We start from the raw sequence: 13240 nt of genomic DNA on the forward strand, positions 1-13240 counted from the left end.
TGATCTTAAAATAATAGCTTTTAACTGGGTTTTTGTTTCTCAAGAAATATTCTTTCTCTTCATTGAAGATTTTCGTTTTATTTTAAAACTTGTAGTGTAACAAATCTGAATGGAGAAGAAAACTACCAAAAATAGTGGTCCATTCATTCCCCCGAACATAACCATTGGGGAACAGTGGACTGCATGTTTCAGACTCAATTTAGAATGTGAACAGTTTATAAAAACTGTGACTGAATCAAAAAACTATGTGGATAGTTTTGTTTTTTATTAAAGAGTAATGCTAAAGAACTGAAAGTTATGATAGTATGGCAAAAAGAAACTAAAGAGCATTTGGATTTTTAAATTGCAGAGTAGTTTTTTGACAACAAGAAATATTAAAAGTAGAACAGGAGCAATTCGGACCCTCTGTGCTTTTGTCTTTATAACCTGTACTTAAGTGGATATAATTTTGTATTAAAATTTAGGGGGTTTTTTTTAGGTCAACAAGGGCAGACACAAGATTATTCAAAGGCTTGGGAGGAATATTACAAGAAGCAAGGTATTGTTTTTATTAGAAATGAGATTCTTTGGGGCTTTTAATTGTGGTTACAGCAACAAAGTTGTTCTGTTTTCTCAAAAGGTCAAGCAGTTCCTGCTCCTACTGGTGCTCCACCAGGTGGTCAGCCAGATTATAGTGCAGCCTGGGCTGAGTACTATAGACAACAAGCAGCCTACTATGCCCAGACAAGTCCCCAGGGAATGCCACAGCATCCTCCAGCACCTCAGGTATAATAAGTTTGCTAATGTGCTGATTTCAACTTCAGTCATGTTCTATGCATGTTTACTTTTGTCTGGGATTGTTTGCCTTTTAAATTTTTATCTGGCAAAACTATAAATGAAGTACTGTGATATATTGTTTTGGGTTTTTTGTTTTTTTATAATGCTTTCTGGCATCTGAGTGCTGAATATTTCTATAATGCCTTTGATTTTAAAAATAAACTTTTTTCCCCCAGGGATTTGCAAATCATGCAAGAAGCCACCATCATTTATATTAACCAGTTTTTCTTTCTTAGAGGATTCACTCCTGAGTTAGCTCCATTTAAAGGATTTTCTTTAACTTTTTGTGTATTTCTTATGTATCTCTTCTGCACAGGGCCAATAATAAGAAGTGGACAATACAGTATTTGCTTCATTGTGTGGGGGAAAAAAACCTTTGTTAAATATATGGATGCAGACGGCTTGATGAAGATCTTAATTTTGTTTTTGGTTTAAATAGTGTTTTTCCTTTCTTTCTTTCTTCCTTTCTTTTTTCTTTTTTTTTGAAAATGTACAAAATATCTATCACTACTGATAGGAGGTTAATATTTCTGTGTAGAAATGAAAATTGGTTTGTTTTTAGTATTTAGTGTAGATGTACACATTCCAGCAAATGTATTTGCAACTATTATGTGGTTAATGCTTTGTGATATAAATGTACTTTTTTCAATGTATACTTTCACTTTTAAAATGCCTGTTTTGTGCTTTACAATAAATGATATGAAACCTCCTGTGTCGGTAAGTTGGATATGTGGGTATTTAAAGAATTCATAATTTCTTAGTAATGATAAATTAAGATACATATACACAAATATATAAGCTTTCCCCATGAAATATTAATTTGAGTTTTTAAACACTGGCATGTTTTCTTCCCCCTTGCAGTATAGTAGTAGATTGAAGGATCTTTTCCATTTATTGTATTTGGCTGTTTTCAGCACAAGTAATCCTGATATCTTCATTTGTTTCCTTCTGTTTGATTAAAAACTGCATGTGTGTACAATGATCTTTTGGCATACTTCCATTGCATTAACAGTGAAATTTCCTTTTATACATGACCACTGTTTCAGACCTGTACTGCTGCTATAACAGTTAACCTTTCTGTTTTTAATTTGATAATTACTTGATTTCCAAGACTGTTTCAGCATAACTAATTTTAAACAGTTTTGAAATAGTAAATATGAGTAGTCTATAATAAGAACAGTTTTTTTTTTTTTTCATGTAAAGGAGCTCTTGCAAGGTATGCAATATTAGTGTGTTTCTTTCTAAATGTAGGGTAGAAAAAGTGAATAGTATGCAAAAAGTATAGCTACAGTGCATCTGCCATTGAAACATTATTGCGGTATGAAAATGTTTGAGCTATTTTTTTCTTTTTTTTTTTTCTTTTTGCAGTATAGATAAGCTTTGTTTTGTAAATGCACAAGTCCAATCATTGAATCAACTTAATTTTTTTATGTACTTGAAATCATTTTATTACTCTATAACACTCATGCTGAAGTTCTGATATTTTGTTGAAATCCATTGTTTTACTCTTTGCATATTTGTTGGCTCTTTGCATATTAATATATTAGACTACATGCAAATACAGTCTGTCTTGCCATTGTCTGTTGAAGTGCAGGTTTGATCCAGCCAGTATAGAACTAGCTCTGTAGGGGTGAGGAGGACTGTGCTGTGTATCATCCTTGATTGTGTTCCTTCAAGGAGCATTGCACTGTAAGTACATCAGAATGACAAATTGATGAACTGCAACAGTATCTTTTTGTCAATGTTCCACATAATGCAAATGCCATACTTTGTTTGAATATTATGTTGGAATACAGTGCTTATATCTTGGAAACCATAACTGCTTCTTAATTTAACATAGAATATTCATAGGTCTGTATTTTTTTTAAGTGAGCTTAATGGGTAAGTATTTTTGATATGCTTTAGCTATAGCTAAAGAAAACTCATCATTAACAAAGTTGAATAGTATTACTCATTGGTGCTCCTAAAATATATTGCTTTTCGGTATAAAATAATGCATATCTTATATATTAATATGAAAGACTTGAAATGTATCAGACAGGGTGGTTTTCAGTTTGCAAATATTAAGCAATGTAGTGGTTTTAATACCATTTCCTAAATATATATACTAGCTCTTTCGTTGGTAGGGGAGCACCATTTGTTGTTCTGAATATACTATAAAAGGAAGATGTACAGGACATGAATGTTGAGATTATTTACAGGGTAGAAAATAGCGGTACAGTTCATTGTAGCTATTTTGAAATGTTTTTGACTATCTTATAGAACCTAGTGACTTCTTCCCTTGCCCTTATTTAGATATGGATATGTAGTTCTAGTTTGAAGTTTTAATAGTTAAGGAGTTATCTGTTTAAGAGTAGGGTATTGATGTGAACAGTTTCAGTATTTTGCATGATACTGTTTTATAGATGACCTTTTAGGAAAGTGGTGCATTTATTAATTAAACTGAAGAGAGAGTTTTCAGTTGGATTCAGTATCATAACTCACGAATTGGAGGCTGTTGATTTTGATTCATTTAAGGTTTAAAATCTTTATTAATTGCAAACAGTGCAATTATTTATACTTCACAGTGCCTTCCCAGACCTTCCACCTTAGGTTCTGCTGCAAAAAGCAACAGGTAAGCACAACCTAAGGACATATATAAATAAATATTTCAGTACATTAATGTTGTCCCTGTGAGGTTTTTGTGGTTGTGTATTCAAAAGCAATCTGCTACTGCTTCCCCAAAATGTATTTTGTTGTTTATGCTACCATTTCAGTGGAAAGTCTGTAAGTTGTTCAAACAACTGTTTACTTTTCTAGGTGATGTTTTTATTTTGATTTTTCTTTTTATTAAAACAAGAAAATTATGAGTAGATTGCTGCTGTAATTAAACTACATCCAAACTTTTTATAATTTTTTCCCTAATATAGAGAAATTGTTAGGATTTTAAAAGGAAAGTTACATAGTTCTCAAGGTTTAGGAGATAATTTGGTCAGAAACTTCAACAGCCTTCACAGTCTGTTTATGATTGACAAGACATTTTCTTTGCTCTCCAAAGCTATTGAGTCTTTACTTTTTTTCTTGTTCTTGAACTATAGCAATTCAGTAAGGGCGTTATGGGTCAGAGTTTTATTATGACCTTTTTTCCTTAAGACAACTCAGTTTTCCTGACTCTTTACTTATATACACCGAAAGAAATACTGGCAGTATGTTTGATAAAAGGCATGTGCATCAGTGAAATGTTAACTGTATAGCAAATAACCTTTCATAATCTGTATAGCAACCAATATTTTTCTGATTTATAATACTTTAATAACTTGACGCTGCATTTATTTTATTTTTTGCCAGTTTTAAATGTTTGTGTGTTCTTGTAGATAATTTTAACTGGTAAATATTTTGAGTTAAGATGAATGTATTAAAGCAGCATCCTATCAGTTTTGTTTATTCGATTTCTAAAATGTGCTGATCCTTTTAAAACTCCTGCTTATCTTTGCAACAAAGAAAAATATTCAAAAATACTGCCTTCATTTTCACACACAGTGCTGAAGATGCTGCAAGCACCAAATCATAGCTCATAAAATCAGGTCCTGAGATAGTTACCCATAAAGAGGAATCCTTTGAGTGTATGCCATTGGTGAGCCGATGAGCATGGACCATAGAAGGGCTCAATGTAGAAGGTAAAATTGGCAAATCGTAACTGAGAAAAATGAAATGTTTTCCCATACGTAATATGATACAGGGTGTACTGTACCTGCTTTTGATCACTTTTCATTTTAAAGTGCTATTCACTTGATCTTAAATGTTCCATGAAATGTTAAATTTTGAAAGTTATATATAGTTATTGCACCACATTTATGTGTGTGTATATGTGTTTTAATAGTCAATGTTAAAATTGATAATATAAAGGAGCTCTTTGAACTTTAAGAGCCTGTCAAGTTTTGCTTAGTTGTAGTTTGCATTTTTATAAAAGAAAATACATATGAATGCTAATAGATATTGGGGCATTGTTTCTATCTCATGAGAATTTTTTTATTCATTAGCATAAGCCTTCATTGATACTGCAGGCATTTTTTAAATGGCGCTAATCTTAACCTTGAAATAAATGGAAAGCAGAAAAGGTGAGCCAGTTGATTTGAATGCAGTGGTGTTAGGAGTGGTAGAGACAGTGTTTGGCTTGAAATTGATTTATTTAGCACTTAAACTTGACAATATGTTTTTGTTTTTAAGATTTCATAGTGTGGTGATAATTAGAATTCTTATAGTTTGATGTTTCTCTTAGAAATGGGAAGTATACTTTTATTTTTAATAAATGAAAATGGTTTTAATACTAAAATTAGTCATTTAATACTAGTTGTTTATGAGCATTGTAAAATATATTCTTAGACAAATACCTGAGTAGTTAATTTACAGGAGTGGGTTTGTGTAGGAGTAAACAATACCTTAAGAGGAAGATAGGAATATATTCAGAAGTGAAAATGTTTGTTTCAATACTCTTGCCAGGAGAACCACTTCTACCTGCAAAGTTATGTTCTTTAAAATAAGGTTGTAGAAATTACTAGTTAATGAAGATGTCTTTTTATTTTCTGAAAATTCTGCCTCACTTTAAAATGTATTATAACAATACCTAAAGATAATTTTGATTCTGAAAATAACCTTATTTTTTGTTTCGTCATGTGAGTTTTCTTGCCACAGTATAAACTTCTGAGGGATTTTTTTTTTTAACTGGTGCTTTTTAAGAAAGCAAATATGTCCCAGGATTTTATTTTCTTCAGTGATACCCCTTATAGGAACTCATAACTGTATTTGCACATATATATATTTTTTCTTATGCATGCTCAATGCATTTTCGTCCTGAGAAAAGTGTTCTCTACAGAAACTACCCGTGTAAAAAGAAGATTGGCTTAAAATGGCTACTGTGATGGGAACAGTGTCTTAGGGAGATGCAGCTTGGACTTGAGGTAAATTGAATACTTTACAAACTGTGGTTTAGTTTGTTTTAATACCATTGTATGTAAAGGGGTACATGATTGCTGTAATTTTGTATTGATTATGGTTTCCTCAATAAAAAAAATAAATGTACATTGGTGAATATTATGAAAGAGTGTTTGTCTCTTTTCTTAAATACAGAAGTGACTTTATTATGGTTTTACATTGTAAAATAAAATTGTTTTCCAGAAAACTAAAATATAAAACAACTTGATAATAGAACATGATAGCTAATTATTTACAAACTCACTTTAAAAACTCAAAATTGATGATTGTGCCATTTTCCCCTATATCTAATTAATTCTCTTAGATCTGAAAATCTTTGATTATGTTTTCTTCTGCATGAACTATTAATACAAAGTTTGCTCATTAAAATATAATTTGCTCAGGAAAATCACAACATAAATTTGCTTTTTATAAGCTGAATATATATTACACAGATTTGAAAAATACATGTTTGATATTCCCAACATTCCGTATTGGGCAGTGGTAGCCATCAGATTTGCTCTGACAGTTGTTTCTTAAAAGTCTTCTAATTCTTGTTTTGTGTTCTCTCTGCATAGAGGGAGAAATGACAACCCTTCCCCCTCATCTCTCTGCTCCAGAAAGACTTTGAAATTACAACAACCAAAATGATACACTACTGAGGGGAAAAGCCCACTTAAATTGATAGGTTCCAAATTCACTAACTCATCTATTTCAGACTAATTTTAGGTGTGACTAGTTCATAAATGATAATCTTTTCATGCAAAATGTGTCCTGTTTACAATTTCTTTAAAACTTAATGCTGTAAACATGAAAAATACAGAGTTTGTAATAGGTTCAGATAGAATAATTGAGTAAATTCCCCCCTTTGCCCCATTAAATTACACATTAACTTACACTGCATAATGGGGTGATGAATCTGGTGCTCTTTTGGAAAGGAAAAAGGTATTTTTTAGATGAGCTTGTTTTTTGAAGACTGTTAGGGAAAGGAATAAGAAGTCAACACAGTGGCACTTCCAGTTTCCTTTTTTGGCCCCGCCACAGAAAAGATGGATGTAGTAAGAAAGTCGGAGAGAGAGGGTGTGTTCCAGGGAGAGGGAAGGGGACCTAGTAGTCGTCAGCTAAAAAAGAGAAGAAGAAAAATGATTTTTTTTTTTAAAGAAAAATATTTTTAAATAGAATGAAAGTTCTAGATTCAAAGAGTGATTAATTCTTACTTTCAATGGTAAGAATACAGGTACTAGCTGCAGATCCTTTGCTGTTCACTGCTTTACACATATACTCTCCTTCATCTTCTGGGAAAGTTTCTGGTAAATAAAGGCAATAAGTTTCTCCTCTTTCAATATATTGATAGTCTTCTCCATCCTGCAATATTTCTCCTTCAAACCACCATGTAATTTCTGGTTTGGGTTCTCCTGTTACTTTAACAGTAAATCTAACTGGCTCACTGTCTACAACCGATGTGTTTCTTAGAGGCTTCTTAAACCATGGAGCTCCTGATCTGGTTTGCTCTTCATCTTCAATGGTAGACCCATTTATGGTGCTACCCTCTTCTTCCTCCTCCTCTTCTCGTTTCTGTATTAAAATAAATACATTCAGGTTGGCATTTATACTGTAGTCATGTTTTCAGGACAGTGATTTAGTAATAGCATTTGGAGGTAGATATATTCCCCCCCCCCAAGTAAAGAACATGTAAGTGTGCTTACTATAAAGTGTGTTTTACATTAACATTTCACTGATTTGAAAGCTATTAATGTGTTTTTAATCCCCCTTAAATTTCATTGTTTTTCAGAAATCATCTTTGGAAAAGAAAGGATATGAAAGCCTGGTACCTTTTGTAGTGCTGCATCAATTTCCTTTTGTTCAAACTGCATGCGTAGGAACTTTTGCTCTTCAATTCTTCTTTGTTCTTCTTCTTCTCTTGCTTTAGCCATACGTTCAAATCTAGCTTTCATATTCACTTTATGAGTAAATGGAGCCTCACTTTTTTTTGCAGGCTTAACATCAACATCTTCCTCCTTTACAAAAAGGGGCCAAGAGTAAGAATTGTTGACTTTCTAAAAACCAACAAGAACTAAAATGTTAATAGTTTCGAAGATGCCTAGGCACAAGAAAATTAACATGTTTGGGTTATGCCATTTGCTACACTGCAGACTGTCCCCCAGTTTAGGAAAGATGAAAGTTCACTTGTGAAATACTCTTAAACAGTTGAAATTGTTCTCCCAGTGTAAATATCGCACATTGTCTCTGGAGTCCTAGTGTATTTTATTTGCCCAACCAAATCTCAGTGCTTGTTAATAGTACTGAGTAAAGAAAAGGATGAGGAAATCATACACTATTAACAATTAAAATACTTTCATAGGAGTCTCCACATAACTCTTTACCCTACTACATAGTACAGAAATGCAGTTTTGTTACTTTCCACTTGATGATTTCTTCCTCACCCTTTTTTTTAAAATAACTGAGATGAATTCCATCCAGTAAATAATTTATCAGTAAGCAATGACAGAAGAATGTTTACAGGTAGAATAAAATAGGAAGACAACTGTTGAAAGAGGCAATGACTGAAACTTGGGGAAACTGAGGAAATACAGTTCTGAGTCAGTTTATTTAGGGGTAAGAGTTGGAAGCCATGAAAATAAAGGGGTAATGTAAGAGTAGAATTTGAACTGCCAGGTAGTGCGTCTGTAAAGCCAGTTTGGTGATGAGAAGGTCACTCGCCTTTGAGGGCAGTTTTAGTAGAATGGGGTCTTGTGAGTACAGTTAACCCATGGTTTCAAAAATATCTTGGTTGTAGTTGACTCTTGGTCTCTAAATTACTTAAGACTCTTGTGAGTTTATCTAGAAATCTCACCATTTGTATTTCAAAGTACTATGAGGAAATTACTTCCAGATATCCTATGCAACCAAATAAAATTTTAAAATAAGCTATAAAATAATTGCCTGTATAAGAAAAATAATTGGTACATAAATGTTTTATAGTTTGAAGTGTTGCACCACAGCTCCAATGAATGTAGAAGTTAAAAGTAAGTTAGAAAAAAAAAAAAAGTTAGGCTGCTTTCCTGGTTCTCCGGAATCCAGTTTTTATTTGATACTGGAAAATGCTAGGCTATCAGACATAATTAGAGACTCGATGGGTAAATTCTGTTGTTCATGCCATTATTTAGCCTTCAGTTGATAAACATACCAGACTACCACTATTGCTAATGAATTTTATTAATATTGTTTCCTGTTAGATTTAAAAGGGTAAAAAATACATGTTAAACAATGGTCTGCTTGTTTAAGAAGCAAACGAAAAAACTGAAGTTTTATCTCAACAGACTTTTCTGAGACTTACATGGAAAGAAAAATGGACCTCTGTTCACACTGAATATTTAATGTTATTTGCTTAACAAATCTTCAAGATAGTGTATTTCAGCAAGTATAACAACTACTATTCCGACTAAATCCCTCCCTCTTAATAACTTGTCTTCTAGATTTTTGTATAAAGATTTGTGTAAACTCATTAATTTTACTTAAGTGGTTACCTAAAACTTGCCTTTAGAAAATAAATTTTAAGTAAAAGTTAACTTGGAGAAAGTTTATAAATAGCCTTACAGTTATTAAGTACAGTTGCCTTTCCTTGAATCCCTGTAAAGCCAGGTTAGAAGTTTTAACAGGAAATGGATCTACTGAGAATTAGGTTATGAATGGAATGATCTTTGTTCTTTAGGTGCATTCTTCGTAGGGTATTGGTACTCCCAGCATGTTGCACAGAGTCGGACACGAAGCAACTTAGTAGCAGCAGCAGTAGCAGCAGCAGCATGTGGATATTACAGGCAGTACAATTAAGCAGTGAATTTGGGATAAAAGAATGTAAAGAATGGTTCTGGAGAATCTAACTAGAAAATCAAACACGCCTATTAGGCAGTTAAGTGATTTATGTACCAAATGTTGGTACAGTTAAGGGCTATAGGAGCTGGGATGGAATTCTTAGATTAGGTAAGTTTACATGAATGACTTAGGCCTTGAAAGATGTCTGGAATATAAAGAAGGCATTTTCTAAAGAAGGAAACCTGAAACGATCAGATAGAAGGGACAAGTCCTACCCTGGAAGTTGACTCTACTCTGCCAAAACTATGCTAATACAATATTTCAGTGACCCTTAGTTTATTGAGAGAAGAATGTCAGGTTCCTCACAGAAAACTCAACTCAGGACATCCTCATGGGTTAGAGTCAGCCAGGTCCTAATCTTATGTCCTTCTATACAAGAGAACCAGTAACAGCATTAAAGCAAGCAACCACCAGCATCATTTCTTTTACTCTTACCTACAAATTTTATAGGGCTAGGTATGACTGCTCTGAGGTTTCACTACATTTACCCAGAAATGAAGGGGGGCAAGTGCATCCTGATTTAAATTCTTTACCTTCTGTGATTTATTTCTAAGGAATCACCTAATCTTGTGGCCCATCCATCCACTGAATGTTCGTGTTTTCCAGGATTTTATTGATCTGACAACTATTAACCCTTTCAAGATGGCTGTATCTACATCTGTACTTTCAAATAGTATCCAGAAAAGTTACAGTCTTTAGCTCCTGCCTCTTAACTGAGCTCAATACCTGTGTTTCAGACTGACATTACCTGTCCAAATATAGCTCAAACTTCACAGGTCCAAAAGAATTTGTTCATCCACCCCTCCTCTCCAGACTTCCTGAATTCTCTGTATCTAGTTTCCCAAGTAATCTTGAAGAAATGTTAGCCTTCTCAGCAACCACCTGTCTGTAACTCAGTTTTTCTCCCTTGCCCCCAACTTCATTACCCTGTCCCAGTTCATCCTCCACGACCCCAGGATTCTTTAAGCTAGCTTTTTATACTCTGTCCTAAAACTTTGATTACTAACATTGTTCCTAAATCATAGTGCCTGCAAGGTTAAAAAGGCCCTTCAGTTAACAACTCCTAGTTTTACAACCTTTTATCCTATCACCTATAATTGAAACTATTTTCCACTTCACCATGTGACTTTACTTCCCAGTCATTATTTTACACTCCTACACCTGTCAGATGATTCTAAACACATTTGACCCAGGACTCATGCAGGTTTATTTGCCATTGTAGCCCCGGTGTCCAGAACAGTCCCTGGAACTTAGTAGGCTTTCAAATAATTTTTTAATGCATGAATCCAAAACCATCTTTAGCTTCAACATGAAGATGCCTATTTGATAATATCATTCCATGTTGTAAAAATCCCTTTGGTGCACCCCAATAAAGTTGTTTACCATGGCATCTAAGATGCGTCATCTTGCTGGTGCTTGTGTCTTCATTACCTTGTGCTGTGCTCGCATTCTCCCTGTCTCAATGAACTGCTTGTAGTTCTGGAGTTTGCCCATAGTTTCATGATTTGTATTCAACAATCTCTGAATGCCCTCCCAAATTTTCACACTTGTATTATAGTTGAATATTTGGTGCGAATGAATTTTTAGAAGAGTATGTGTTAGATACAACAAAATGGCAATTCTGACAATAAGCTTTCCAGATCTTATTTAAACCAATATTCATATCATGGAACTAGTCCTTAAACTGGAAGGGACATTATGGTCATCTAGTGAGTACCTCCTAATTTTACATGTGAAAGTGAAGTCACTCAGTCCTGTCTGACTCCCTGACCCCATGGACTGTAGCCTGTCAGGCTCCTCAGTCCATGCAATTTTCCAAGCAAGAGTACTGGAGTGGGTTGCCAGAGGTACTTCAAATTCACATCACCTGAATTTTTATTCAGGCTCTGATCCTGAATGATTTAGCATGACTGAGCAGATCTCATAGGATTTGTTGGCCTCATCTTTAAGTAGGTATGAATAATCCCTAGAGTTTAACTCAAATATACACTGGTTCCTACTGATTCAAAGTAAAAACTTGTGCCAATAAATACTTACTTTTGAGGTATTTTTGCTAGAGTGAACCATTTGATGTTCACTATAGGCTCTCATTCTCTCTGTTCCAAAGTCATTTTGGAATAATACTAGAATAGCGAAATCTGTGATTTTGCTCTTTATTAATTCCCAGATTATTACATACTCTGATGGTTAATTGTAAGTACCAACACTTATTTCGAAGTCATTGTTACTTCTGTTAAATTCATCATCATCGTATTACAACTTAAATATAAAACTATATATATATATACCTCATGAAAGTTTTCTGCTTCTCTCTCTTTAATTTCAAGGTCAATCGCTCTTCTTCTTGCTCGTTCTTCTTCTATCTTTTTCTGAATTTCTTTTTCAGACAATTGTCCAATTTTTTCAAACTTGCTTTTTAAATTTTTAGCTTGAATAGAACCACTCCTTTTCAATTTGATTAATTCTTCATATTCCCTGCTCAGTTCAAAGGTTTCATTTTCTTCCTCTTCCTACAAAAAAATTAAGATTTTTTATATATTAAATACCATAAGATGAGTTTGTACTTAAGTTATCCAGAAAGTTCACTATTTCTTATTTGAAACCAAAACTAAATGTTATAAGTAACTTTTCCCCTAAACACTATGCCTAAATTTACTAATTAAAAGTAGTGCTACAAATTTAAGACTTCAGATAACATCTTACTTTATTTAAAATACTACTTAACTAGAGACTATGGCTGAAAAGCTCATTAATATTCCATTATAACCTGCTAAAACTAAAATATGCATATGAGGATTAACTTATGAGAAATTGTAGAGGAATCTTTTAGGGGGAGGTAAATTAAATTTTTTAAAATCACTGGGCTAAGAGAAGTTCTAATTCTAACTCTGATACTGTGTCGCCTTTTGCCTGGTCTCAGTCCACTGGACATGATTTTTTTCATCTCTATATAGAGCCACAGTATCTCTGAAAATTACTCCCGCCTTTGATTTGATGATAGTCAAATATCACTCAATACTCTGAATTAAGCATTTCTATAGATACACTGTGATAAAATCCTTACCTTTTGCTACATATCACTTGTATTCTCTATATTCTGCCAAGAAAGATAAGGACTCAGTGAAAATCAGGCTCCAGTTCTTTATACCATTGTATCTTGAATACTTTTTGTTTTCCCTTTGCTTTTCACAAAATATTGTATATTTCACAAATATAAAGTATTTGTATACTTCTTACACTAAATCCTAATGGAGGAGTAGAATATTCCAGTTATTCCTGGCACACTTCTAGGGAAGACCTAGAGTTCCAGGCAGAGAAATAAAAAGGTGGGACTGGAGTTTGGGTAGGGGCGAATGGTATGCAGGGAGAGTTACAGTGGATGATGTTGACATGAGGCTTAATTTTTTGATTCAACAAAAGGAAAAAAAAGTTTATTCCTCATACTACCTCCACATTTTGGTCTATCTGGGTGAAAATGAGCAACTCCTAAAATAGAAATTAACAGTTATGACATTGTATCATATCACAGTGGTTCCCAGGTAGCTGATCAAAATTAATGGTTGACTAATCAGTTACAATCTGAGTAATCTTGAAATTGGCT

The 13240-nt window shown here is 33.5% G+C and overlaps 2 protein-coding genes across 15 annotated transcripts in view; one reads left to right on the forward strand and one right to left on the reverse strand.

The window, feature by feature from the left end:
* Positions 1 to 4391, forward strand: part of FUBP1 (far upstream element binding protein 1) — a 31703-nt gene extending 27312 nt beyond the window's left edge. For 5 of the 13 annotated variants that reach the window (XM_052636964.1, XM_052636968.1, XM_052636967.1 and 2 more), the window contains 3 exons: positions 479 to 538; positions 620 to 765; positions 993 to 1116. In XM_052636964.1, the coding sequence (XP_052492924.1) occupies positions 479 to 538; positions 620 to 765; positions 993 to 1034 (248 nt within the window). In that variant the 3' untranslated portion in view covers positions 1035 to 1116. The other 8 variants (XM_052636970.1, XM_052636973.1, XM_052636975.1 and 5 more) reach the window with 5 other exon arrangements.
* Positions 4392 to 5772: 1381 nt separating this feature from the next.
* The window catches only part of NEXN (nexilin F-actin binding protein), a 52923-nt gene continuing 45455 nt past the window's right edge, over positions 5773 to 13240 (reverse strand). The window contains exons 11-14 of one of the 2 annotated variants that reach the window (XM_052636976.1): positions 11928 to 12149; positions 7599 to 7784; positions 6984 to 7341; positions 5773 to 6887 (exon numbers count right to left, since the gene is read on the reverse strand). In XM_052636976.1, the coding sequence (XP_052492936.1) occupies positions 6874 to 6887; positions 6984 to 7341; positions 7599 to 7784; positions 11928 to 12149 (780 nt within the window). In that variant the 3' untranslated portion in view covers positions 5773 to 6873. The remainder of the gene's footprint in view (positions 6888 to 6983; positions 7342 to 7598; positions 7785 to 11927; positions 12150 to 13240) is intronic. The other variant, XM_052636977.1, reaches the window with a different exon arrangement.

The sequence above is a fragment of the Budorcas taxicolor genome, chromosome 3 (genome assembly GCF_023091745.1).
Source record: "Budorcas taxicolor isolate Tak-1 chromosome 3, Takin1.1, whole genome shotgun sequence".
Taxonomy (NCBI): Eukaryota; Metazoa; Chordata; class Mammalia; order Artiodactyla; family Bovidae; genus Budorcas; species Budorcas taxicolor.